This window comes from Amphibalanus amphitrite, unplaced genomic scaffold, assembly GCF_019059575.1.
Source record: "Amphibalanus amphitrite isolate SeventyFive unplaced genomic scaffold, NRLGWU_Aamphi_draft 000832F_arrow, whole genome shotgun sequence".
In the NCBI taxonomy this organism is placed as follows: domain Eukaryota; kingdom Metazoa; phylum Arthropoda; class Thecostraca; order Balanomorpha; family Balanidae; genus Amphibalanus; species Amphibalanus amphitrite.
The window spans coordinates 346-28,337 of NW_024882326.1; the positions used below are offsets into that span (position 1 = coordinate 346).

Below are 27,992 nucleotides of genomic sequence, written 5' to 3' on the forward strand. Positions count from 1 at the left end.
TTTTCATTCAAATTAATAACTTGCCGATCCGCCAATGCGAGGCACTCGCCACCGATCGGCATGCATTTAGCTCACAAAGTTTGTCGACCCCGGCTCTCAAAGAAGATATATGAACCGATCAAAATTTCATTGGCGTTCTTCCAGCGCCCGCCACGTGCCAACCGTGCACCCCAGCGAGCCGAAACCTAGAAAAGGCGCTGACCCACTCTGTCACCTAGAAGGCGTGCAAATTTCAACCCCCTACGTCGTACCGTCTGCCCTGAAGCCGTAACAAATTGAACCCACTACACGGCGTGGCGGACACACACACACTCACAGACAGACGGATTCTGTTCGAATAGTAAGTTAGATTTAATCCCAAATTGATCGAAGAATACGATTCCGATGCCAGTTTTTCCCTAAGGTCAAAATTGAGGTCGTCAGTTGTCAACAAACACAAGACAATTTAGACTCCCTAGTGGCCACCACATTTACCGATTTTCATGATGATCTTTAGCGGTAGTTTATTAGCTGACCAATCGTCGTTTTGAACGAAATTTTCCTGTCAGACTATGTAGTTCAGGGCACTGTTGTTCACTGTGCCAACATCATTCTCACATATTGCATCGCTTTTCTGCAAGATAAGCTAGCTTTTTGCAAGCAGCTGCAAGACGTAATTAAAAATCATATCTAATTTTTTTAATTAGACTTTTATAAAAATGTGATTTCGAGCGGCTAAAAATGAACATTTGATACTAGCCTCTGATAACTCATCTTTCGTTCCATATTGGTGCTTTGCTGCTTTTCCCTGCTACTTTTCGAGATATGCGCCAGTAAACCACATGATGTAGGGGCAATTGTCACCTCGCCGCTCTACTGAAGGCCCGGCGCTCTTTAAAGCGCTGGGAGTTGTGAAAAACAAACGCGTATAATCTGAATAAAATATATGTCCCTGAGCTCAGAATTGATCAACGCACACAATCCTGTCAAAAATTTTGGGCTTAACTCAAAAATTCAGTCATTATTAACCCCCAAACACAAGCCAGTGATAATCAACAACAACTTGCTCTTTAGTTAGACTTTTTGAGAAATGTTATTTTGAGCCGCTAAAAATGACCATACCATACAAACCACTAATCATCTTTCTGTCATACCCTACTCGCAATTTTTGCTAATGCCTGCTACTCTTCGAGGTCACGTGACCTCACCATTAAAAGTAAATGGGGAAATAAGGAAACTGTTGTTTTTGCGCATGGAATGATCTCAAACTATCTCAACCACACGTAATCGTGATTCCATGCACTCCTTGCAAGATCCGATGCTTTACTTTTGCATTTTTGACCTTCCGAGACGTCATTTATGACGTCACTACGGTCATAGGAGTTTCTCGTCAATAACTCATGATCAAATTGAGCCAGCGACTCAGGAAGGCCACCAATGGACTCGGAAAGACCTCCCGAATCGAATGATATGCAATACGACTTCCTTCGATTAAGTTCGTGGCCTGATGGGCTCTGACCTGACCTTGACTCGAGGTCAACACCTTAAATTGACCTCACCCGGACAAAAAGTATACCATTCGACGCGCCTGAGCCAGGCGAACACGATGGTGCCAAAATCGCTGCTCTGCGGTCATTTTTTGCGAAATTATTTACCAAAAACCAAACCCTACCTTGGGCTTTTTGACTTCACCTCAGAGGTTACCGGTTGACCTGGGACCTTAAAATCGGGTATCAATCGTTCCGTCTTGAAACGGCGCACACGCTTGTTTTTTCCGCGAGGCTCTAGCTCCATTAGGGGCGAAACGGCGAAAAGGGGTCGTACCAACCCTCCCCCTCGGCCGGCCGAGGGGGTGTGGAGGTCCGACAATAGGTCCGGCGAGGGTTAAGCAGCCCCACTTCGTTTTTAGCATGTTTGCTTGTCACTGAGATCAACAACTCAGTCACAGATAATTTCTAGCACTTTTCCGGGCCCCCGGCCCAGTGTGCGCCGGTGCGCGGAATTGTTTGCTCTGCTGTTCCGTGGAATAACGCCGGGAGGGATGTTTTCTGGTAGGCCAGTAATTTGCAAACTTAGTTATTCTGCTCCATAAGCTATGTGCATTGCTTGTCGACGCTCTGCCAAAGATAGGTTGCAGGGGCGGGTCTCACGGCGTATTGTTCGCTACTTTGAAAAGCGCGAAGGAAGTTGTAATAGTTCGCATGTGTTCGAGCACATAAGTGTTGCATAAAACTTATGCTAGAAGAAATAACTTTGTTTTTATAGCGGAACCTCGTTTCTTGATTGTTTTGCTGGTCTTTAAAGATATTTGATATAGTTCGTTTTTCTTAAGTTTGCCCCTCACTGTAAACGTCTTTTTGAACACAGCACGAGAATTGCTAGCTGAATTACTGAGAAAACTGGTTGGCGCACATTGTATTGTAGATATGAATAATATTCTCAAAATAAGCTTTGAACACCGACGATTTAACGTTATGTTAAGCGCCGTGCAATTTACTTATTAGTTCAGACATAATTCCTGAGAAGTCGTCTATCCCTGTGGGGCTGTAGGTATTGGCAAATACGAGATACGAGTCTGTGAAATAGTAAATAAATTTGATCAAATTGATCGTCTGTCAAATCTGGTCAAATCAATGTGCGCCAACCAGTTTTCTAAGTAATTCAGCTAGCAATTCTCGTGCTGTGTTCAAAAAGACGTTTACAGTGAGGGGCAAACTTAAGAAAAACGAACTATAATCATTTACACCTTGTATTCCATCTCATTGATGTGATGAACTTCGTTATATCGACACTTTCAATAATTATATTGCATCTTTGTCATAGCATTTGCTTGTGTGTTCTGTTTTCATCACTCCTTGCTCTGTTTAAGACTTGTCGTGCCCTCTCTCCGGCAGGCACCTCCACGCCGCCGCCTCCCCCTCCGCCGGCGCCCGGCTCACCACCTCCACCGCCACCTCCGCCGCCATCCTCTGGCTCGGGCCGCTCGCCGACGCCGCCTGGCGGCCACCAGGGGGCGGGCCGGCACCGGGGTCCGGCCAGCCCGCCGCCCTCCGACACGGTGCAGGCGGCCATCCAGGACATCCGACAGGCTATCCGGCGGACCCGCACCCTGCCGCAGCGCAGCTCGCCGCCCGAGGAGGACGGCGGCCGGCCGGCGCGGCCCGTCTGGGTTCCCAGGTACGGCAGAGGGACAGGGGCAGCGCGGGGTGTGTGAGAAGGACAGGGGGTCAGCGGCCGGCCGGCCCGGCCCATGTGGGTCCCCAGGTACGGAGAGGGGTGTCAGGGAGGGACGGGGACAGCGCAGGGTGTGTGGGAGAGACAGTGGACGGCGGCCGGCTGGCGCGGCCCGTCTGGGTTCCCAGGTACGGAGAGAGACAGGGGGACAGCGCAGGGTGTGTGGGAGGACAGGGGACGGTGGCCGGCCGGTGCGGCCCGTCTGGGTACCCAGGTAAGGAGAGGGGTGTGTGGGAGGGACAGGGGGTCAGCGCGGGGTGTGTGGAAGAGACAGTGGACGGCGGCCGGCCGGCTAGTGCGTCCCTTCTGGGTCCCCAGGTGCTGGAGAGGGACATGGGGACAGCGGCTGGCCAAGGAAAGGGACAGGGGGCCCCTCTGGGTCCCCAGGGACGGCGGGGTCCGGCGGCTCCAGAACAGACACAGCGTGGGGTTTGTGTGTGGGGTGGACGGGAGTGGAGGTGACAGGAATGGCAGGGCGGCGGTCTGGGAGGAATGGGGGAATATGTAGGTGGCGCGGGCATCGCCACGTGTGGCGGAAAGTGGTGTCTGAGGTGTCTGGCCAGAAGTTAGCGGCTGCTGATCAATGATTGATGTTTGGTAAGTGTGTTGGCGGTGGCTAATTTGTGCCTGATCGTGACACCGAATAGGAAACACGGCTTGCTGGTGCCCAATATTGAAGGTGATTTGAATTGACGCACTATGTACTTATTTGAAGGGATGTAATGTACTTGCTGGACCATCGAACCCGATAAAACACGAGCAAACATAATAATGAAAGAACTGACTATTGGTCCTGCGACTTTTCCAAGCGATCTTGCATAATATTCTATGAACATGTGGCTCCTCAGTCTTCATGGTGGGGATTTGTGATCAGTTGCTCACCTTCTATTGAATTGGGACATTTATGAGGACGAATTGTTGCTGGGAATATTACTAGTTCTTGTTGGTGCCTTGCGTCATGTATAACATTCGGTTTCAGGCGAATTTTGCGGGAGGGCAGAATACATCAAGACGTGCTCTTAGCTGCTTATTGCCATGAACAAGATGTATTACTTATTTCCAAACATTTCTATATCGCTGTCGGACAAAATGCTAGTAGAGCCCAGGCTGATATATAGCTCCGTTACACTGTCCAACCTCCCTCCTCCCTAGACGTTCCTGCTGTGAACCGGCTGCCTCAAATACCCGCCGACCATGATCAATGGGCGCCAGTTGCCGGCTCCCGGCGGCGGCAGCCGGATGTGTGTGACGGCTGCTGACGGCCGGAGCCCGGCCCGAGCCGGCCGCTTTTATTGACGCGCGCCGCCGGCGGGCATCGATTGGCTTTTGCTCACTAAATGATGGCCGTCTTAGCGCACTAACGATAGTGTCAGGCGGCGGTATTGGATGTATTATGTGACATGTATCGGAAGCCTGAGAGACGGCCGCGGCCAAATGGTCTCGCGACACGAAATGGAGATGGCAGCTACGGCCATTGGTCTTCGAGGCGGTGACAGTGAAACGCAGATGGCAGGGCCGTAGTCTGCTAGTGCGTCATTCGACCTTCGGCGGTCTGCTCATTGCTCAATGCTCATGCACTTCGGTAGCTCAGCACACGTGCCCGAAGTCGAACATATCACGTCATTTGTAAATTGAATCTTTTTTTTTGTGAAATTAGAGTTTTAGCGTCACATTTCTATTCAAACCATTTGATTCCGCTCAGTATGCCGCTCAATGCCACGCTGTCTCTTTTCTACCCGATTTCTGTGTTTGCTGTGTTTTGCACTCCGTCCTTATTGCATCTCACCGTTTCCACTCTGGAGTCTCCAGGTTCCCTGCCATGCCGTCTCCCTCCACCCGTCTGACGCGACTCTCCCTCTCTCTTCAGACGGACGTCCGGCTACCAGAAGGTGTCGACAGATTGCGACGACCCGGCGGCCGGCACCCGACACGACATCGGTGAGTGGCGGCTCGGTCACTGACCGTGTTCACTCAGTCCGGGTCAAGCAGTCCAGTCAGTCTCACTCAGTCCGGTCAGTCCGGGACTAGTCAGGTCACCCCCACAGCTTGGTACGAGCAGTTCGGTCCAGTCTGACCCGTCTGTAATCAGTCTGGTCAATCCTGCGGTCCGGAAACACTGGGGTCAGCTCTGGAGTCTTGGGACAGCCTGGTCAGTCGTGAGGCCGAGTACAGTCCGGCTGCACTGGTAAACAGCCCGACTGCTTTCTGAGGACAGTCACGTAGGGTAATCCGCACTCGATGAAACGGAGGAAGAGCTGCGGAGGTTGCCCGCCTCGTGAGCAACAACAGCCCTCTGTCTATAATTTGATACAGTCTGGCTTCTTTGTAGTTCCACCTTTGCAAGGTCACCAGCGCTCAGTATTTTAAGTGATAGATGTCCTTCTGATCTCTGGTTTAGTCGCCGCGCTGACTATCATGAGCCCCGGAAGCCTCATAACCTCAGTCATCTTCATCATCATTTGATTCATCCGCCTTGGCTTAAAGATTAATCCGATGGCTTTTAACCTCGTCTTTTGCGATGGCGGCTCAGTATAAATTCATGTCACTCGGTCGCAGCTGGGTTACAAGTCCTTGATCAACCTTGCTGTCAGGTCCTGGGTACCCTCCTGCTGCCATCTGAAAGAGTCAGTGTTCACTCCTTCCCAGTGTCGGGCAGTGATACGTCACATGACATCGAGGCATCGAGTAAAAATGAGGGTTTCATCCATTATTGCCTATTTAGTTTCCCTGTTCAGTTCTTTAAAGTGCATGGATAAATTGTTTTATTGCTCTTAGCTTAAAACAAAGGAGCTTTTGATAACATTGCTAAGCGACCGGCTTCAATTATCATTTTTTTTATATTAGGCCCTTCTCTTAGCTAGGAGGCCTGGTCGACATTCAATTTCTGTCGTGTCAGTGCATTTATTGCACTGGCATGCATAATTTGCATATCTTATGTATAGCGTCTTCTTGTGATCTAATCAACGCGCCAATACACTTTATGCAATGTCCCCAACTCTCACCAGGTGCTCTGGGACAAGACGGTTCTGTTCCGATTCCAAGGCGTCCCAGTAAGTAGCGTTCACTAATTGCCGCTCACCCGCCGCTCATTAACTATCGCCCAGTCGTCAGGGACCGACTGTCCTGCCGGGGTGCTGTGAAGCTCCGGGTACTAACACGGCGTGGGGGGGGGGGGGGGGCGCTGGCCGCCGGCTGCCGGGTCTGGGGCGAGCGTCGGGTGTGTGATAGATGGAATATTAAACAGCCGGGAGCTCAGCTGGGTGTCGGTAACTAGAACCGCTAATAAAACCACTAAATCAATCGCCGATGACCATGCGCCTGTCTTGGGTGTGAAATATTGGCATGAGGGATGGCTTCGGTGGGGAGGTAATCCATGTGCTTGCAGATAAGGGACACGGCTAAAAACTGACCGTCCTAGGGTGAGGCGCTGTCATCACAAGATACCGTGTTTTCCTGCCATATACGCTACGATTCCGTTCCTTCTTCTTCTTCCTTGCCAGCTTAGGCCGGGTCCCGTGGGGCCCGGCCCGTCTCCACCAGGAAGTCTACGATGAGGTCAGCTTCGGTGGAGAATATCTCCCCCAGCGTCGGCAGGGGGCCCCACCGGCGGGTCCGAGCCCCTGGTGTGCGGGGCAGTCCATCAGCAGGTGCGGGACCGAGTCCGGCTCGCCGCAGTCGACGCACGCGTCGGACTCAGCCAGCCCGAGTCGGTGCCGGGTGTCTCCTGTCAGGGGCGAACATCCCACCCGGAGCTGCGCCACGGTTACCGACGCTCGGCGGTCCAGTCCGTCGTGCCCGGGCGTCGGGTCGGGGTGCGGGTGGCTGCGTCTGGCGCGCGCATCACACATCGCCCGCGCCCGGCGGGCCACCGCGGCTCTCGCCGACCACAGGTCCACGGGGATCTGGTCCTGTCTGCGCGAGCTCCCGATCGCTGCCAGACGGTCCGCCTCCTCGTTCTCCGGCAGGCCCGCGTGGCCGGGCACCCACTGCAAGTGGAGTCTGTGGCCTGAACAAGTGATGGTGTCTAGCAGGTCCCTGATCTCCGCTACCAGAGCCGACTGGGAGTCCGCCGTGTCTTGTAGCGACTGGATGGCTGCACGCGAGTCGCAGCAGAGGAGGAGCAGCATGCTCGGCCGGTCAGGCAGATCGCCCGCGGCCTCGGCCAGCGCCTCGCGGATGGCCACGAGTTCGGCCCGGGTGCTGCTGCATACCTTCCCGGCCGCTACCGTTAGCTGAACGGTGCGGGACTCCTGGTGGAAGATCAGCAGGGCTCCCCTCCGCCATCGTGCGTGCCGGCCCCAGCCGAACCGTCGGTCCAGATGGACACGTCGGGCTGCGGGAGAGACGCCAGCGTCGTCTCCGCTGCAGCTCTTCTCGCTTCCGGTGGGTTTGTGCGCGAGGTGGGCACCGTCAGAGAGGTCGATGTAGTCAGACTTGTGGAGTCCGGTAGAAGGACAGGCGGTGTCAGGGCCAGCGGCTCCGCTGGGAGCTCCGCTAGGCCCGCCTCGCTCGCCATCCAGGCAGCGACTCGCCGCACGCAGGGTTTTGCATCCAGCACGACGTCCTCATCGCACGGCAGGGGAGGGCCGGAGTTTGTGCCGGCTTGCTGAACCTCTCGAATCCAGGCTTCATGGGATCCGTTCCTCAGGCTCCTCCTGATGTGCACATAAATGTGGCCAATGAAAATACAGGTTGGTTTTGATTTGGTGCTTGCTCTGTGCTGCTATTGTAAATTGCTTATTGTGCAGACCGGACATGTCATTCGCATTGGTATGCACCGGTTCAAAATAGAAGACTACGCACACGGTAACTTCTGGTTGGTTAGATACCATGAAGTCTTACGATTTCCTGACTTGTATGGTCTTTTTTAGGCCTTCATTGGTGTGTCAACCATGCCAATATTCGGTTTACTCATGGTTCTCTTCGGCTCTATCGTCTTCGGTTCAAGTTCGGCGTTCGTCCTCCTGGTTTCTTGCAATTTGTCTACCTTGCCCGTTCGGCCGGTTCCTCCCTTCACGTCCCGTCCCGTCTCACCCGCCCCGTCCATCTGCCCCGTCCCACCCCGTCCGCCCCTTCTCTCCCCATCGCAGCCCGTCCCATCCCGCCCTCTCTGCCGCCCGGGCGTCGCTGATTGGTGTCGGCTCCCCGAGGTATCCCCATCGGCCGGCCTATATTGGCTGCGGCCGGCCGGGCCTGATTTAATTTGTCATGCGTCTCTCGGAACACCGGTCCGGCCACCGCTCCGGGCCCGCCGAGGTGCCAGGACGACGGAAAATCCGGCCCAGGTTCCGCCTCAACAGGCTCGGCTGACTAGGCCGCGGCTAGTTTGGGGCTGTTTGTTGTTTTGATATAATTATTCGAAGGTTTATTCTGGTGGTTCGCTGCCACGTGACTTTTCCAGTGTCCGGGTCCTGGTCCGGCCTGGCTGCACTGTTGGCCTGTGGTCTGCTGCAGACAGTAGACCCCGCCCGTGGTCCCCCTGGCCGCCCCGTGCCGTCCGCGACCCTGGCCCGTCTCTGACCCCGTCCCGCGGGACCTCCGAGACTCAGAGGTCCCAGGGTTATCAGCCGGCGATAGGCCGGGATAAGATGTTTGTACACCGTGCTGCTCCGGGGCCAGGGGTGAGCACAGCGGAATCTCTGGCGTAGTTTCATTGTTTATTGCTTGGTTTGTTTGCAACATTGGATTGTAGTTAAATTTACTAAATATGTTTTAAATGTTTCTGAAATAACTGCTTCCTACTTAGGTATGTGTCAAATGATTTGCAGACCATTCATCGATAGCGTTTTTAAAGTTAAGATTTTTAAATCATTACGGCTCTATAAATGCGTTTTATTGATTACATACACAGCCGATGCTCTGATTTTGCTGTTTAATCATGTGAGGTGATTGGGTTTAATGATTACCATACTTAATGTGATAGTTGTTTTATCCATACATTAGGAAGATTTTTCACCAATCCTATATAAGGCAGCTGATAGTTTGAAAGACGTTATTGTGCCGATGCGTTTTAGCGCTAAATGAATAATGATGGGTTCATGCTTTCTTTTAGGGCACTCTTGGAATTTATCTTCAAATTTGTTGCTGCATACATTTGTAGCCATGGAGCATCGATTTAACGTCTCGTAGTGAAGGCTTTGACCATTGGATGGTAAAATATCGAGTCAGTGGCGCTAAATTTAAACATAAACTTGATGTGGTGTCTCGTATTTTTCAAAAGTGGCAGGCGCTTTGCTATCGTACACTACGAAGTTTGCTTAGTAGCCGAAGTAACTAGTTATAACATTTAAAAGTTTTATTAAAAAGTTGAAGAACTACGATTGAAGCTGGTTTTAACGAACATGGGACAGGTCCCATTCCCTTCGAGCCGTGAACGGGAATTCGGAAAGACCGTTTTAGATGCCAGTCGATATCAGCAGGACAAACTGAATTATAAAACAGCTTTCGTTCTCAGATTTAGCAATCGATCTACCTTTCTAAGGTAAGAACAGCCCGCCAGGAGCGGCCGCTGTCGTTCCTGGCAGGCGCCTCCTCGCCCGTCCGATTCGAGCCATGCGGCACAGTATGTGTTCAGGCGTCCGACGCCGCTGCCACCTAGCGGCAGAATGGCGCGGCTCTCGCGGCGGCTGCTCTGCCCGCACAGCCGCTGCGCTGCCCGATGCTGATCGCCGTCAGCGCCGTCTGTGTGTTTGGTGGGGAAGGTGGGCGTGGCAGTGCTACGAGCCGTTAATTGCATAAACGCTCCATAAATATGCGTATCAATTGCATAGTTTTTTTTCAAGCCTCGCTTTACAGCGAGCGAACTTGACTAATTACCACAAAAAACACCAAGTCCATAATTTCTTCTACAATCTCGGGTCCATTGGTCTGACCCGTTTTCGGTACAATCGCAAGATATTTCACACTCATCAGTCCTGCTCAAGCACGCATACTTATCAACAAGTGGTTCATTCGCTTGAATGTTTTATGCGATATCCATGAGTGATATTTCACTCAAGATACCGCTTTGGCTTGTGAGTCCGTTTTCCTGTTTATCGACGTTATTCGACCGGTCCTCACCTCACCACAATTACTGGTTACCTGCCCGACCAGGCCAAGGATACGTGCGGCCGGCGCGGTGGTACGATCGTCACTGACCACAGCCGCGTCACGGGCCTGCCCTCGTTCAATGACACTGGAGCGGACAATGGGTCGTGTTCGACTCCGGCGCGACAGGGTCACAGCATTGGACTAAACCGTGCTTCATCGCGCACGGCGTCGGTGACATTGGCACCGGCCGGCGCGGTGGTAGTTCTCTATGACCGGCCCCGGTGATAGCCCCGGGCTGTATGTCCCGTTTTGTGACTATATAGCTGATGTTATGACTTGGTCGGCAGAAAGCCACCATTCGGTTCCGGGTGGTAATAGCAGACCTGTGTTTCGTTCCGAGACTCGCCAATGTCACTGGCTTTGTCTCGGGCTGAGCCGTAATTCCATTCCGGCTGTGTAGCTGGTTCATTGTTCTCGCTCCGCGGAAGTTCTCTGTGACGTTGGACCTTGTTTGGGCAAGGCAGGCCGTTGGGTACGTTTGTAGCTTTGTACCGTCCTATCGACTGCTTGATCAATGCTCATGCAGCTTATTAAAGGGACCCTCCCACCTTAACATTAGATTTGAGTTGAGATAGCCAAAATGGGGTCCCTGGCTCACAATTACCGGTTTCGGCACTCACAACATCGAGAAATGCCTTAAATCGGAAATATTGAATTTCAAAATTGCAGCATTTTGATTCAGAGGGGCTAATGCTTAGGAATACCCCTCTGAATGTGTGACGTCAGCGCAGATATCTAACGATTTTTAAATGTTTGACTAAAACGTTTTGTAGCACGCGGTGGTATATGCTATTTGCGCGCAACATCTGCCGCAAACGCCGCACTTCTAAAATAAAGTCGCTAGAAACAGCGGAGATCCCAAAAAGTAAACAAAAGTAAAAGTCTAATATCTTGAAAACTGGTGAATATTTTTCGGTGAAATTTGGTAGATATTCGTTTTCGCTCTTTCTGAACCGAGCGACATCACTTTCATGCCAATTCATAAACTTTTTTGAAGGTGGGAGGGTCCCTTTAAACGATGTCACCCTTTCTCGTGCCAGAGCTGTTATGCCGCCGAGTTCCTAGTTAGACACCATTGGTCACAGCCAGCCTTCCGCGCCTGCTGTTGCCATTGAGGTCGGTCGTGTCCGTTGGGAGGTGACCCGGTATCCATACCGGACCGCGGCGCCGCCGCGCGGCCGCTGTGTCGGTGTCGGTGCCGAGGTCAGACGCTACGGGCGCTGCTGACGGCACGCCGAGGTTCGTATTCGCAGTGTAGGGAACTCGTGGCATGGAGGTCCGTTTCTCTCGGCTTGAAAAACTGCTCTCTGGTTCCGGCAATCGGTCAGAATTGAGTCTGGTTTCAGACAAGTTGAACAAAAGTAAATCAGTATTGTGCAGCATGCCTTTGAGCGCCAGACGTTATGTGAGCCAATCCCGTGTGGGCCGACAAAAAAAAAAAAAAAAAACCACCACCTCCTCCGCGCCTCGGCTGCTACCCGGGCCGCCGGCCGGCCGTCCGTCACTTGGTCGGCGGCGGCGGCGCGGCGCTGTCTCATTCATCGACTTCGGCGCGATTGGCTGTTCCTGCTGACCGGGCCCGTGAGCGAGGGCCGACCGGGCCGGACCGGGCCGGGGAAGGGGTTAGTTCCGGTAGAGAGTGCTGACTGGGCGGGGCCCTGAGGAAGCGAGGCAGGGGCTAGTTCTGTGGGGGCGGGAAGGGGTCGGGACCGCTCAGCCCGGCCGATTTGGGTCGGACTTACCCTGCCTGTAGCTTGCTGGCCTCCGAGCAGCTGGAAAAACAGACAGTGCTCGGACGTAGTCGCCGCTGAGAGGTTCCTGCAAACACAAGGCTGAGCCCGATGCGCAAGGAGGCCTTCGTGGTCACGTCGAGCCATAGCTCAGCGCAGTTCTTGAAACATAGCTTTCGATCTCAGCCCTCATCTAAGTTGCGCCTTTATTCTGGCCAAACTCTAAAAGAACCGGACGCGTTTCTTGTTTGCCGCGGCGTCGTGACTCGTGACCCGTCAGGCGAATTGCGGGCCAGTCGTCGTACCGTGATGACCTGAAACTTAGCAACGGACGCGGCCGACGGAATTCATGGGACATTTGATGACGGATTATAGTTTCGAGTGAAATATGTCGACTGGATCGATATCCTTGATACGAAGTTGCGGGTTATCCAGCTGTATGTTGGGTGCCGTCCTGTATTGAAGTTCGACGCATGGGTTGCGGTCATCTTAGATCGATCTCTACCTTTCATAGAGCGCCCGGTGTCCACATACGCCATGGTAATATATACAATATTGCCGGAACGGGTTGTGCGGCAGTGGAGCCCATGAGCTGGCGCTGATTCTACGGATTTTCCCAACATTTGAGGTACATGATTCTCGGATGTCTTTAACCAGCTTTCTTCGTGTGGCTGTATATTATTAAAGCGATGGTTTTGTCCGCGGCGTTACATCGTGCCGTAGACGTTGCTAGAGGTCATTAAGTCGCGCTCCGAAAGTCCGATCTACAATAAAGGCAATGCGCACTTGGAGCTCACCATTCATTGTAAGTAATTATGCCTTTACTCTAATAACGGTGTCATTCAGTTGAAAGTGCGGTAAATTTGGGCGGAGTTTTGCCTGAAGTCGCCGGTCATTCAGCGTCCTATCCCATTTCTGTTTGTTAACATTATTAAACTCTGGGGCTGTAGCGCTGACTCTTAAAACCCGGGCGAGGGTCTGCGGGGCCGTTTGCCCCCCCCTTCCCGCAGTCTGGACGGCGGGGGGGGTGGGGGTCTGGCTCCCCGGGCGGCGTCGCCACCGTCGCCGGCCGGGGCCGCCGCCGCCGTCGGCGCCGTCGCCGATCGACGGTCGGTCCGAACGGTTGTGTTGGGTTCCAGCGGTGGGGTCCGCCGCCCCTGGCAGTCATGATCTTCGGCCTCTATATCCGCTACGAGTCCTCGGACGGTAAGGGGACTCGGACACTGCCTGCTAAAGGGTATCTGCTAACCTCTTGGCACCTCGCTGATGTCGCCTCTTCTGGCGACTGCGTGGTTCAGTGTGTGTGTGTGTGTGTGTGTTTTTTTTTTAATTAACGAAATGTTGCAATTTCATTTTCTTGTATTACCGGCTTTATAGTGTATGTAGAGGAATTTGACATTGCTTTCTAGCAAAGGACTTACTAGCTTTAACTTTGAGCAAGTTGACGTTTTATATACGTTTCTTATTCCGGCAGTGATCGTCTTGTTTGCTTCTAAGTCTTCTATTTGTCGAGACCTGTAAATAAAATAATTTTGAACGATTTTTCTTAGATATGCATGAGTTTACAAATGAGCTCATGGTTTACGTATGACGTTTGAGCTTTTTTTAGAAATCTAGTCACTGTTTCTTTTTCTGCCCTGGTATTTTTCCTTCTCGTACATTTCCAGCTGGTGGAATGGAGCAGCAAAGTTGTGTCACACCGGCCTCCAACACGCGGAGCAGCTGCTCTTATATCGGCGGCCGCAGCCGGCGTGGCCGCCACGCGCTGTTAATTGGGGATGAGCCGCTCGAATTAATGGGCGCCGCCGGTGGCAGCCGGCCGCCCCGGGGACCGGCCCATAGCGCGCGCTCCATTAGTAGCCCATTGGCTGGCTTATGGTGCGGCTGAGTGGCCGCTCTGCCGATAGGGTAGCCACTGAGCTGGGGCGTCACCGGCCGCCAGGGGTAGGGTGCTCGGTACCGGTGTGCCACTAATGGGCGCATATGTCACCGGCAGGGGACACGGCTCATCGGACTCTGGATAGGACTGGACGAATATGTTCACGCTGCCATTAGCATGATGATGTAATTCATACGATGAGGCATATACGGACTTTTAGTTTATTTAACGCAACATGACCTTCCCTAATAAGCGTTTTAAATACCTTAACTGCAATGGCAGGAATAACTCTGAAACTGGCAATGTTTCGCAGGAACTGATAGTCTTCGACTAATGTGGTCGCTGAAAATCTGTTGATTTTAAAGGGTTGATTCTTGAGCTAGAAGACATTGCACGGGTCCAATGAAAGGAAATTTCTTTTACGCTTAGTCGTTCTATGTATAGTTGGTACCTTGCAATGGATGGATATTCAAATACATTTATTAGCCAGTTGACGTTTTGTCTGTCCTTGTGAAAGAGTAAAACTACATTTGAGTAGGTACCTTGTTTTCATCATACTTTTACTTCTTCCAGTACGTGATTGTTATGCAGCAGCGTTGGTCATATGCGGATGATATGCACAGTTGCGTATATTCTGGCACAATTTCGTTGCTTTGCATATCGCGCTGTCGTTGGGGAAAATGACTGACGGATGCACCATGCCTTGATTGATTATGCATATGCCACCAGCGATGGGTGGTAAAAGCCTCCTGGGTCGTGGCAGGCATTCAGCGACTTTCAGGAACTTCGGCACACAATGCTCTGTGTTTGGAAATTGATGTTCGACATTCATCCACATGCCTCATAGTGTCACTCAGTAGCTGAATTTCTGTTTTACTTGCTGATGGCTCGCCGCATTTTGTATTCTAGAGCGGAACTGCACCGTTATTCACATCGATTTCCATGGTGGAGCCCGGCGGACACATATCAGTCAGGGATGGCGGCCATTTCGCGCGATTGGTTTCATGGCTCGACTGGGCTCACTGAACGACCGGCAAAGTGTCACGCGCTCAGGGCGATAACATTGATGGCGGCAGTGGCCGATTCAACCCATGCATTTCCTTGATCGGAATGCGTGTGAATGAGCACTCACCAATGTCGGGTAATGATGGTGGACATTCCGCTGCCAAAATAAATTCAGTGCCATTTACTTTTGATGACCGATCAAAGCGCACAATTAGCTGCCAAAATAAATTAAGATATATGTGCTTTTGATGACGGAGCACATGGGTACTCACTGGGTAGGCTCTCAGTTTCCTCTTTTACGACGTTGTGGCGTCGTCGGTTAAAATGACGAAGAGTACCGTATAAGAGTATTCCACACTGCGGCTATTTTCGACCTCAGTCAAAGCACTTGTGTCAGCGGCCGCCAGCTGAGATGGATGATAACGCTCGCTGCTTTAGCGGCAGTGTGAGGCTGAGAGCGCGGCTGGTATAGCTCTCGCCGCGGTCTGCGGGCCGCTCGACAGAGCGCTGGCTCCGCTATCAGACGATTTTATCGCCACTGCACTGATGCCAAAGTGCGGCGATGTGTCAGCCACCCGCGATTGGTTAGCGAAGTGGAGGAGTTAATGAGCTCGGTCAGTATAGCCAATGCGTGTCGACGGTAACGGCGACGGGCTTTCAGCAGTCTTGAGGTTGAAAGAGAGGGGGCGGGGTTTAGTCTGGAGTCACACCAGGGCCGCTCTGAATGACACAGCCATTGGCCGCTGCACAAAGCGCCGGTCGCAGGACTGATACGGACAGGTCACGATATCAGTTTGGTGCCCAGCGCCGTGTCATGAATGGCTGGCTGGTGACGCGAGTGGCACTGACGCCCAATACTGCCTGGGCCTTTACAGGCACCTCTATAGCGCAGCTGATTGGTATGGTATGGACAAGTGGTAGAGGGTCTAGCTCATAATGGATGGGAGCTCTGAAGTACATTTTTGCACTTGTTACTTATATGACGCTTCTTTCATCACCACACCAAATTGGAAAATAAATGAATAAACTGCCCATACCTACATAGCGGCCATGTTCCTCGACAATAGTGTGTGTCCTTCTACACTCCTGTGTGTGCTTCCCACGTCCCCGTGGCTCGCTGAGGACATTCTCTGTATCAGCGCGCCGCGCCTGTGGCATGCGTGACGCGTCTGCGGCCCGCGCGGCGCCCATGAAGAGCGCCGTTTCTCGGCAGGCGACGACGGCCTGTCGACGGCTGTGCTTGGTATGCATTGGCGGCGGCCGGCCATGTCCATTGGCCGTGATTAGGAGCCGGCCGTAATTCGGCGGCCGGTCGCCGCGCGGCGCTCCCCGGGCGCGGCCGCAGACTGCAGAGCTGGTCACCGCCCGGGCGGCGAGCCGAGCAGAATCTCTTCCGGGACGGGACACTAGGCATAGAGATTGGTGCTCAAATATGTGTCTGGCTACCTGGAATCGCCAGCTGAAGTGAAACCTAATACAGCTTGGAGCAAGAGAACAGCTCCTAGATGAACCTACGAGAGAAAGACACTCGTAGATATATAGGATTGTATGCTAGTGATGGACAGTCTTTGCTCTAGCCGTCATTTGTTTTTCAATGAAGTCCAACCAAATCCATAGCCCTGACCGCGCTTCTGCCTAATCAAGCGTGGCGTGCTTTTGCAAAACATAATGGTCTGACGCCTGTGATAAGTGTGTACCCATCAACCCCGATTTGTGTGTGTATTCTAGACTGGACCGGTCCAGAAGCTGTGTGCTAAAATCCTAACATTTCACAAAAGGAATGGTGATGTAAAATGCAAAGTTCTCTTTGTCTGTCAAAGCGATCAATGTCAGCTAAAAGTTCGGACTGAATGCGAATGACAGCTGTTATAATGACATGAAATGTTCACAGAAATAACCCACACTAAACTCTTTTTCGGGAAATTGATAACTACAAGCAAAATCAAGGAAGTGCTATCATGGGGAGCGCCCCAGCGCCCGCGCCGCATCCCACGCCGTTCTGATCGCGTTGTTTTCTGTTCGCCAGATGAGGCGGACACGGATCAGGAGACGGACCGTCTGCTGGGTCAGCAGCGCACCGTCACCGGCGACAGCGCCGACCTGGACAAGGTGAGTAGCCTCTACCCGGGTCAGCAGCGCACCGTCACCGGCGACAGCGCCGACCTAGACAAGGTGAGTAGCCTCTACCCGGTCCACAGGGTCAGCAGCGCACCGTCACCGGCGACAGCGCCGACCTAGACAAGGTGAGTAGCCTCTACCCGGTCCACAGGGTCAGCAGCGCACCGTCACCGGCGACAGCGCCGACCTGGACCAAGGTGAGTAGCTTCTACCAGGGTTCAGTCACCGGCGACAGCGCCGACCTAGACAGGGTGAGTAGCCTCTGCGCGGGCCAGCAGCGCACCGTCACCGGCGACAGCGCCGACCTGGACAAGGTGAGTAGTCTCTCCCAAGGCCAGGGCCAGCAGAATATCGTCAGCGCGGAAGTGGACAAGGTGAATAGCCTCTACCTGGGCCGTGATAAACGGCGGCGGACGTTTACCGCTCACCGAACTGATGTGGCAGCAGGCTCACCTCGTATGTGCCTGTACCGGCGGGCTCATTCTTCATTCGTGTGCTGTTCCCGTGCTGTTGTTTAAAGTCAGACGTCCAGTACCCGATGTTTGGGTCTGTCTCCACAGTAATGTGTCCACTGCCCATGGCCATGATGGTGCCTGATTTCGCTTCCCTGAATCGATTTCGGTCATGTCGCTTCCACGAAACGTACTGACAGTCGAACTATTGATAAATCAACAGGTTCACTTGATTGTGTTTAGGCTCCTGTTTCATCAGTGATCAGTAATGTGATTCCGATTCCAGTGAAAATGGAACCCGTTTCCGAATTAATCAAATCCTTTGGCGTTGGTTTCAAGTCAGTCGGTGTCTGTATTGTGTTGTGCGTTGTCCATGTGCCTTGTGCAGGTCGCTGGCAGGGTTTGTAGTCCTGGCTGTAGCGTGATATCATTCAGTATCATGTCCATCGACAACAACTGGACGGTTCGAGTTTCGACACACCCCTCTCGGTCGTTGTTTGGCTTTGCTGGTGTCTGGACAGCCTTTTGCCAGACGCCGACTTCTGTGCCTCGGTGGGGCTGTTGCCGCTGAAAAATGCCCCTGGAAATAATAACATTCCTCAACTGACGGCCGAGCAAATTCGGACCGTAGTCGTATGTCCTTTATACGACATTCGCCGCTGGTCCGTGACAAGTTAGGGCCGTCATCCAGGCTGCACGGGGGTCATTTCTGGGCGGAATCGTAATGTTTCCAGCGAAAACATGCCACTTCAACCAACTATTGGTGATATGGAGACAAACCGCAGGACTGAACACAAGCCTCATACAGTGACGGGCTCATTTCCGATCTCAAATAGGGTGTTATGTTCGTTTTTGTTATACGCAAAAATCACGTAAAAATGACCCGTTATAGATCAATATATCATTGCTTTCGATCGACTGCAATATTGTCCCTTATCTTCATTTTTATGCATTTTTTATGTTCTTACCGACTGTTGCACGTAGATTATTTACTTTGACAATATTTGATCTCAGTCTGTTTTCGTCTTCGGTATTGTCCTCAGTCCGCTTTGTCCCGCGCTTTCCATTTCGGCCTCCAAATACACATGCGGCTCTCTTCATCTCCAGTTCTTTTCAAGTTTGGTAATTTGGCTGTTTTGGAGGAGCGTTCGGCACGCATCCGTCGTCGCTGTGGCCGCCTCATTTGTCGGCGGGGAGGCGCGGCCGAGAGGCTGCACACTCGGACGGCAGACAAATGTGCGATAAAGCTGACGGACGGCCGCGGATCGGTGGTGCAGAAATGTCAGCCGGCCGGCGGGCGATCTCCCCGGCCCGGAGAGGCGTATGGATCACCTGAGCCCGCGGCCTAGCGGCGAGAGGACGGCTATTCGCGCGGCTCACACACGGCTGACGCAAATCGGAAACGGATTTTTCGGTCAAATTGGCTGCGTTTTTCTTGCGGACGTATAATATCAGAAGGAGCTATATCGTGAATGATTTTATGATAACACGGCTTATTTTTACATTGGTTTCTATAGTACTTACCACTTTCCTGGAATAGAAGCTGTCACTCTTTGGTTATTTTATTTTTCGTTCAGCGAAAACATCCTGTAGCTGTCGTACCTTATTACCCATGAGCAAGCATGTCTGCCTTGTCAGCGCCGATGCATTTGGTCTGTCCTATTTTTTCACTTTGATTTTTTTTTCTAGTTTTTTTTTTCAAACTATATTATATTTTGTTTGTTATGAATCAGGTGCGAACAATTTTTTCATTCTATATTGCTTTGTTTCTTTTTATGTAACTTAACTAAACAATGCTGAAAATATTCTCTCTTAACCAATGCATTTCGGTATACCCGGTGGCCTTTATTTTCACCCCGGCACAGCTGAAGTCCCTGCCGTCTCCAGACGGAGCACGTCCAAAGCCGGGGCTCCGGTCGGGGTTAGCCGACGATCCCTGCCAGCTCGGCGGCCGACCTCCCGCGCCGTGGCCGACTGTTTTGCCGCCGGCGTAACGACCTGTAGCGCGGCGATTGGCCGTTCCCCTGAGACCGGCGCTGGCGCGTCGTCCCCAGGGCGCAGAGACGCGCCCCTTGACCCGCTCGCCAGCGGGAAAAGCGCGGAATAGGGCATCGCAGCCGCCTGATTGCGAGCTGTTGACCGCGTAGCCTGATGTGATTGGGATCGTCAGTGGCGTGCTGCATTGATGCACTTCGTTTTTTTTTTAAGCGGATTGTGATATGCACCCGAAAAAGGTAACTGTAAGTGATCGGTTGATGCATGTCGCTCTCCAATCGACGCTTATCTGTAAATGATATCGGACAATGGAAATCCACTTTTTGGAAAGCGTGGGTCACACACTACACACTAGACAGACTCAGGGGCTTAGTGCCTCGGACTCGGAGTGTAATCTCGGACTCGGAGTGTAATCGCCACGCCGATTGTGGATTGCTCTTGATCGTCAATACATACATACATGCATACATAGGCAGCAGCTGATGAGAGTAGGCTGGTCTTTTCTGTAGCGCTGACTGATGGAATCGTCTCCAGTTTTCCTGTCTCCAGTTCCCTCCGACACTCTATGGTCCTCATGATCGAGCCTCTGTGTACCGCTCGTTGCAGGCCGGCGGTGGCGGCGGCGGCTGTCGGCCGGACGGTCCTGACAGGTACATCGACCCGCTATGCCGTGTGTTTGTGTTCGGGCGGGGCCGGTGGCGGTATGGATCGACAACAGGTGGTGGGCTGCGGGCGACGGGCGACGGTCGGTGTCGGGGGTCAGCCCCGGCCGACGGGCGCCGACCACCCGCGGGGGTCTGTCCCAGCGCCCGGTCCCGGGCCATGGTCGGAGTCGGGGGCGTACCTCGGCGACGGGCGGTGATGGGGTCAGCCTCGGCGACGGGCGGTGATGGGGTCAGCCTCGACGACGGGCGGTGATGGGGGCATACCTCGGCGACGGGCGTCTGACGGCGGTGGTCGGTGTCACACGTCTCCTTGGGCACTGTCTGCTTCTGCGGGGCCTCGGCGCCGGCCGGGGGGCTTTTCACGGGTTTTGGTTTCCTGTTCCTGCCAGCACCGGTATCACCGCTTGTGTCCATGTCAGGTGATGGAATACTGTTGTCTATATTTCTTTCACTGACTGTGGGGCTAAACTGCTGCACTGTGCTCAACCTTTGTGTTAATTACCTTTTTAATTCATCAGCAGAGCATCGTCAAAATCTTTACGAATGCAATGATTAGTATTTTGACGTTATTTTTTATCTGTTTTGTTCGTACTTCTGCCTTATCTTTCTGTTTTCATTGTCCGTTACAAGCAACCTTTTTTGGCTTGACCTTGTTTCAGTAATCCGCCAATCTCACTAAGTCGGCAGGTAGCAGCATCTATCGACTAGAAAAAAGCTGTGTCGCTATCTGCCAATTACCAACGGTTACATAAAAACTAGCTGCCTGTTCTTAGTGCCTTGTTATCACAGTTCTGAGCGGACTGCTTAGTGCTTATCCTGGTATATCACCAGCACTAATTCCTGCTCCAAGTTGTGGGATGTGTCACAAATCGACCATGCACCGTATCTATTTCTTTCCAGCTTTATTAGCGTTGCTCAATGTTCCGTTTATTTTCAGCTGCTTGACCTCGCGTCATAGCTTTGTCGCCTAGCGTGTATGGGACGGAAGTTCCCGGCTATTATGGCTACCTAGCCCCGCGTCGTGTTGTGTCTGCCTCTCTCTAGCCCTATGAAGGTCACACAAGGCTCCGACCGGTTGTGACGGCTCCGCCTCACGGCGTAGATTTGTCTCTCCACCGCTGTGACAGTGACTCCACAAAGTCTCCACCATTTGTGGCGGCGTAGTTCTGTCTCTCCACCGCTGTGACGGTGGCGCCAGGTGTCGGTCCGCCCGGCGCCCGTCTGACAGCAGGTGGGGGTGCTCCCATCGGCACTGATCAGTCATATCGCTCAGTGCGCGCCTGGCCGCCCGCCGCCTCAGTCGCCCGAAACGTCAGGCAGTCGAAGGGCAGACATCGGACTGCTCGTAGTGTCGGGTAGTGTTGGTAGTGCAGTGGTGACTATTCCAGTGCACTTCTTCCGCGGTGCGATTGTTTCGAACTAACTTGCATTGTGTTTCGTGCTTTCGCATTGGCAATGTCGATGATTTGATCAGACCCGAGTTTTTGTCGACAATTATCGGAAGTGAGCAGGGTGACCTTCAGTGGTGTGGCCTCGGACCTAAAGCGTGTCCACTGCGACTGAGCGTTTCTTGAAGTGAGCCACCGTTGGTCATAATCAGAAGTTTGATCAACAAAACGCTGTCCTGATTCGAATGGTGGAGTAAATACTGGGTATCCGCCCCACGATCCGTGGTTAGAACGCTTGTGTGTCTCTCTGCGAACCCACACCTCCGGCGGTGGACGCGCGACTGAGCCTCATCCGCCGACCGCTGACACCCGCGGCTGCTCTCCGGCTCTCCGGTGGGGAGACTGCCGGCAGCATGGGTCTGCTCCCAGTACCGCCCTCGGTGAGTTTGACCAGTTCCGCTGTCTCGCACAACTCTGCAGCGCCGCCTGCACTCGCAGATTACCGGCCTGGTGTGCCGCAGTTCTGCCCAGCTGTTGGTTCTCTCCGGGGGCGGCGTGGAACCGGACACCCACGGCCCAGTGTGTGCTCTCGGACCGTTCCGCGCCGGCTCGGCCCCCGGTTTATGGAGCTCCCAGCGGCGCCGTGTCTCGCCGGCGCTTTGTGTGCTCTCGCCCGAGTCGGCGATTCTCTCGGACGAGTAAAGTTGGGAGAGTTTGTGGCTGTCCATGTCGGGTGAAATGGGCCGAGAGCGCTGCGCGCCGCCTGGGAGGCGGCTGGGATCGGTCATCCTGGTGATAGCAGCGGTGCCCGAATGGGGCCCGGCCAGGGAACGGTCCGGTCACACGGAGGAGAGGGAGGGAGACACCCTTTGTTGCGCAATGCCTGCTTTTGTTGCAAGATTTTATAACGCTTTTTCCTGAGCTGTATGTTCATTTTGTCAATCACTCGACATCAATGAATAATTGCATTCACTTAAAGTTATTTATTGCGATATGTAGATTATATGCTTTATGTGTTCAGCTGAGTGAGTCTAAAACATCCCTAAAAATTTTGGATTTATTTGGCTGCGCAAATGGCCCCAGGCCACCATTTGATATCAAACACTGTGCGCTATGGCAGACTTGTTCTGTAAAACTCAGAGCTGCGTGCGTTTCGGTCGGTTTTCACGGCGTGGGCGGCCGGGATCAATCATTTCCTCCGCGGCCGCCCGGCTGCCGCCCGTCAGCTCTGCCCCCGGCCGCCCGTCACTGTTGACGGCTGTCAACTGATTGAGCAGCGCACGCGGCGCCCGCGGCTCTCCGAACTGCTTCAATAATGCGGCCGTTGCCCGCGGCTGCCGTCATATAGAGGGCCCGGCTAATCGATCCGCCTTATAATTGACTCGGGCTTGATGCGGGCCTGGATTGCGTCACGTTTCCGGGAGAGGCGTGTACCGCGTGCTGCCCGGACCCAGTTACCTTGTTTCTCTGCTGTGCTATGATCCGCTGCCGGCTCCGTGGAATGAGCACCTTTGTGCGGGCTTCTGGGTGGAGCGCACGGTGTGGCATTTACCGCCTCTGCCAGCCTGGAGACCGAGCCGAGCCGGGCCGGGTCGGAGCGTGAGCGGGCATGTGCCGGCCGGCGCGGCGGTAGGGTCGGCGGCGGCGGCGTGCCCGGCTGCCGTGTCACCTGTGCTGGGGAGGGGGTCGGTCCCCATCGATCGACAGGCGGCTGCCATTGCCGCCGCCCGCCTGCCACGGCCTGCCACCGGCCGTCACAAGCGGAGCTGGGCCGCAGCAATCAACTGACGGCGATGTTTTTAGCTCCGGGTGATCTCTCCTAACGTTGCCAGGCGACACCAGGCGGTGAATGCCCCGGAGAAGTGGGGAGGTTGTGACGTCTGGGTGCCGAGAGGTGGGGACAGGGCGGGGTGAGCCGTCTGGTGTGTTGCGTGCCGACCGGGATCTGGTGGTGCCGCATATATTGGTCACGTGATTACACTGATATCGGTCACGAGCGTCGAACAGTCACGTGCTGTTTTCCTTATTCAGGGCGGCGCTGATTCGCAGAAATCCATGTCAGTTGCATTGTCCTCAATTTCATTGATATTACTTTTCAAGTTAAGCGACACTCGTCTCATATGCTATTGTTATTCGAAGATTTCTCGTTATTCCTGTTACCTTTTGCCGTTTTCCTTGTCCCATGTGTTGGTGCGCGCGCGGTACACCAACTTGTTCATTTGTCTTCGAGCAATGTTGAGCTCTGTTTCATGGTATCCCAATCGGATCATGCCAGTGTGCATTGAGAGGGCGCTTCTTTTGGTGCTTCGGTTGACCCGGTTGATGGTCCTACCTGGTGGTGATGGTGGTGGTTGTGGTGTGGTGCTGGTGGGTTTCTTATCATGTCAGCTGCGTTGCGAGTTTGTGTTAGTCCCGCTGACCCTAGCCGTAACCGTGACCGGTGGGTGTAACGTACCCCCGGTCCCTGCAGAACTGGCGGAAGCCGCGCCCTCGAATACCCAAGTCTCACACGACCGGTGACCTGGTGCCCACTTCGCCGGGAGCGGCGGACGGACGGCTCAAGGTGACGGTCGCATCGCCCCATCCCCGCGTCCGCTCAGCATGTGCCGTATACGAATGTTTTTGAGTTCTTTTTCACTACCGTTTTATACATCTAAACTACACTGGCCGCCCGTATAGGAACTCTTGTGTTTCATTTCATGCACCTCAAAGTGAGACTTGGACATGATGCATGCAATGTAACATTGTGTTTGACGACCGCATGTCACTTCCCGGTTAGATGATAGCTGCACTAGCTAGTGAGTGAGTGAGTGAAAATGAGGTTTTAAGGCGTCCCTGTCCATTGGACATTCGGCCGCCTGTAAAGAATCTGTTTGCTAGAAAAATATCGAATTGCTAGAATTTTGATATTGCAAGTGCTCATTTACTTTAATTAAGTGTGTGTGAGTTCTAAATTTTTGACCTTTAAAGTGCTCGGTAACGCGTTGTGGGTTTCTTGGGAGGTGAGTGGGATCCTGGGACTTACTTTACCTACTGTTAGAATTAGTTTTACGTTATAGTTACTTTAAAGGGTTGTTAAGATATCACTTTGTCCTCCATCAAGACAATAAATTCGATTTGGGATTAATTTTGCCATGGTGCCGGCACATGGCCTACTCTTCACGAACTACACCATGGGTTCTTTATCGTGCGGGTTAGGAGGCAATCCCCACACCCCCTCTCACGCCGGGTGTCGCGTTCACCCTACAATGCCGGGTGGTGCCTGCACTAGCTACCGATATCTGCAATGACTTGATTTGTTTTAACGTGCACCACACTGTCACGCATGCGGGTTTTGTTCTCCGTAGTTGTCATCTATGTACCGGTGTGACGAGGTTTTGTTCCTTCGGCTCGTCTATTCGGTGTATCTCGGGACGGCAGTGCCTTGTCTGTGTGGGAACCGTTAGTCTTGTCGGTGCACTCAGCCTGCGACATTTATCATGTAAGATATGGTGTGTAAAAACCAGGAACCGTCGTACCCAGCCCGTGATGAATAGTTTGCGGGGCTGCCTTTTGTGGCTCCGCTTAGTGGCTGACGTTTGGAGAACATCGCGATGTGGAAATGTTCATGACTAACTCCGTAATATTATAAACACTGTCATATCGCAGATTACTTTGGATGCGTATGAAATGCTTGTTATAGGCCGTTGGTAGTTGACTCAAAATGTCCACTGTGCTTAGCTGTGCTTAGCCCGAATTTTGATCAGGCAGTAGGTAGACGTCCGATTATTTTTTTTAGTGGATGGTATGTGCCGTCATTATTCGCTCGTGTGTCTTGCTTACATCTGCACAGTGCACATGCGTGTTGTCATTGCCTATCGTTCCACGGTAGATCACGTGTGATGCACACATGTTGTCACTTTGTTACCGGAGCGCGGCACATGCTTACTGTTAGCTTTTTGCTTTTATGTTCACAGGTCTGCCAAATCCGAATGCTTTCGAAAGAACTTAAATGTCAGTAACTGAATTCAATCAGCAAACTCAATTGTGGTTGTTTTCCATGCATATTGCATAAGGTACCAAGCCTTTGACCTGAGGGACGTCTGGTCGCTGTTGTTCGAATGCCCATTTTTTGTTTTCTTTCAACACCCTTTCCTTCTTTCAGGAGCGCGATGCCGTGAGAAAGAAGGGAAAATCGAAGGAAGGTACGTTTCGAGAATAGTTATCAATGTTGGTCAGTGGCGTCGGTAAATTCTTTAAATAGCTTGTGGGTACTGGTGCTGCATTCTATTTTTGTCCAACCTTCTTAACCCTGCTTGCTGGCGCTTGGGGTTCTTGCCTGCAGTGCTGAGTGAGCCATACTATTTTTCACCTTGGATTAACATTGTCTTCTATACCGAATCAGCTGTCATTCATTCTCCACTGCTCCCCGCTGTTGTGACTAACGGCGTCCCTGGTTTGGCTGCCCGGGCCTGTGTGTGTTCCGGTGACCTTTCCCCGCCGCGGGCCGGGCTGGCTGCTGACGGTCGGTGGCGGCACTCCCGGGACTGTGTTCCTCCGACACCATGGGCCGGGGATCAATACCCCGCCGGGACCGGGCCGGGCCGGGCCGTCAGCCCTCCGTCACCGCCCGGTGGTCTGCGTCAACACCTGCTGACCGCCCCCTCTGTGTGTCTGTGTGTGTGTTTTATCTCCCGCTGCCGTGCGCCGTGCGCCGCCGTGCTCGTAACGCTGCGGTAAGTGCGCCGGCCACGACCCTGTTGTGGTCGCACGCAGAGCCAGTGGGATCACAGGGGGGTGGCCGCAGAGCCGCGGATACAGGGGGATCAGGCGGCGGGTAATGAAATGGGCGCTGTGTGCCGTCTGCAGCGCTATAGGAGAGGTCGCGTCATATGCAGTAATACAGAGCCGAAGGGCCCGTAACTGGGAGATGACTGGCGAATGTGCTGAGTCCTGATGGAATGTGTGGTAGTGTGGTATTTAAACTCGGGTCACAACCGCTGTCATCTGTTAACAGCCTTGTCTCGCTATTTGGTAGTAAGTCTTATACCATAACGTGTGTGTTTGTCAGCCCTCGGCCACTGCTCCCTCACCCACTAACCGCGCCTCTCCCTTCACGCGCAGTGTACATCCACGAACCTGCAGTGCTGATCGAGGGCGTGCTGTTCCGCGCGCGCTACCTGGGCTCCACGCAGCTGGTCTGCGAGGGTCAGCCCACCAAGGCCACCCGGATGCTGCAGGCCGAGGAGGCCGTCTCCCGGATCAAGGTGAGCCCACTGCCGACACCGGCCGCTGGTCACGCGCTGGTGGTCGCCGGGGAGCCGGCTGCTGGCCTCTAGCTGCTGGCCGCCGCTCACCGCCGGCTGAAGGCTCTAGTCGCTACTGCTGGTCGCCGAACGCTATAGTGGCTGACCGCTTCAGTGCGCCGGGTGAACTCCGGCCGGGCACCGGTGCTTTCGCGCACGCCGCTGCTTTTGGGAGAGCTACTTAGGCTTACCCGCGCCGGGCTGGACTCTGAACCCCGCCGGGGCTCAGGCCGGGGTATTGTCACAGAGCGCAGAGTAGAGATACGGCCCCGGCTGGGCATTGACTGAATGGTGGCCTGCTGGCTGCCGATAGGTGAAATCCGGGAACTGTTTAGCTCGGCACTGTCGGCTGGGTTCGCGCGGCTGTATGACGGGCCTCACGGGCTGCTGTCACGTCACACTAAGTCGGGGGTCGACCTGTCGTCCGAGGGAGGGGGGGGGAGAGAGAGGGCTGAGCGAGCTAAAGATGGCCACCGCCGCCGTCTGCGGGACCCGCTGTCGTGCGGCGGTCGGAGACGCTCGGAGCCGTCCCCGGACGGCGGGCGGTGACGGACGGCGCCCGGCGCTGCCACCGTTCGACCGCCGTTACGCCGTCGCCGCGCCGCCATCGTACCGCGGCGCCGCGGCCGGCACGACGTCGTTGTGGCCGTTGGCCCGCCGTCGCTGGTCGGAATGGCAGCTTTGCCGGGCGGACGGGCGACTTTTGACGAGTGGACGGGTCGGCGGCGCGTTTGTAACGGCCGTTTGCGGCGCTCGGCGGCCCGCTGACGGCCGGGCTCTCGGCGACCTGCCGCGGGATCGGAGGTCATGGGGAGTGGATGGCCTGGAGAGCGGAAAGTTGAGGAGCTTTTGGATGGGAATGGGGATGAGCTAATGCAAGATGCCATTCTGATGCATATGCTGCTGTGACTAGAATCCTAAGAAGATAATTAGGTTAGGCTCTTCATCTTTAGGTATAGAAGCTTTCGCTAATGTTGATCACAATTCGACTCTTACATAACATGCATCGCTCATTTGCAGCCATTTCTGAATTGGCTGGGTAGTCTGATGCCAGATAAGTCCTTTGTTACGTCGCAGTACATCACCGCTCTCAGTCACGACCCGATCGGTGCGTCACGCCGACCGGTCGGTCGTAGCGTCACCCGTGTTTGTGTGGGTCAGAGCAGCTGTGGG

At 53.6% G+C, this 27,992-nt stretch overlaps 2 protein-coding genes across 9 annotated transcripts in view; one reads left to right on the forward strand and one right to left on the reverse strand.

The window, feature by feature from the left end:
• Positions 1–6,758: 6,758 nt before the first annotated feature.
• Positions 6,759–8,298, reverse strand: LOC122366800. The gene is made up of 2 exons (XM_043339395.1): positions 8,275–8,298; positions 6,759–7,646 (listed from the first exon to the last, which is right to left on the reverse strand). The coding sequence occupies exons 1-2, from the start codon at positions 8,296–8,298 to the stop codon at positions 6,759–6,761; spliced, it is 912 nt and encodes a 303-aa protein (XP_043195330.1).
• A 4,843-nt stretch (positions 8,299–13,141) lies between these two features.
• LOC122366808 (protein lin-10-like) overlaps positions 13,142–27,992 on the forward strand; it is a 29,275-nt gene continuing 14,424 nt past the window's right edge. For 2 of the 8 annotated variants that reach the window (XM_043339412.1, XM_043339413.1), the window contains exons 1-5: positions 13,142–13,238; positions 16,943–17,025; positions 24,005–24,097; positions 25,679–25,718; positions 26,638–26,780. In XM_043339412.1, coding sequence (XP_043195347.1) covers positions 13,199–13,238; positions 16,943–17,025; positions 24,005–24,097; positions 25,679–25,718; positions 26,638–26,780 — 399 coding nt within the window. In that variant the 5' untranslated portion in view covers positions 13,142–13,198. Of the gene's footprint in view, positions 13,239–16,942; positions 17,026–21,372; positions 21,975–24,004; positions 24,098–25,678; positions 25,719–26,637; positions 26,781–27,992 lie in introns of those variants that run through there. The other 6 variants (XM_043339417.1, XM_043339418.1, XM_043339414.1 and 3 more) reach the window with 5 other exon arrangements.

Excerpts from the sequence above, each read along its gene's own strand:
- LOC122366800 (XM_043339395.1), bottom strand. The coding sequence starts at position 8,298 with ATGGGGAGAGAAGGGGCGGACGGG. Across the intron at positions 7,647-8,274 it reads GGAGAGAAGGGGCGGACGGG|TCTGACTACATCGACCTCTC; the intron begins GTGGGACGGGGC and ends GGACTCCACAAG.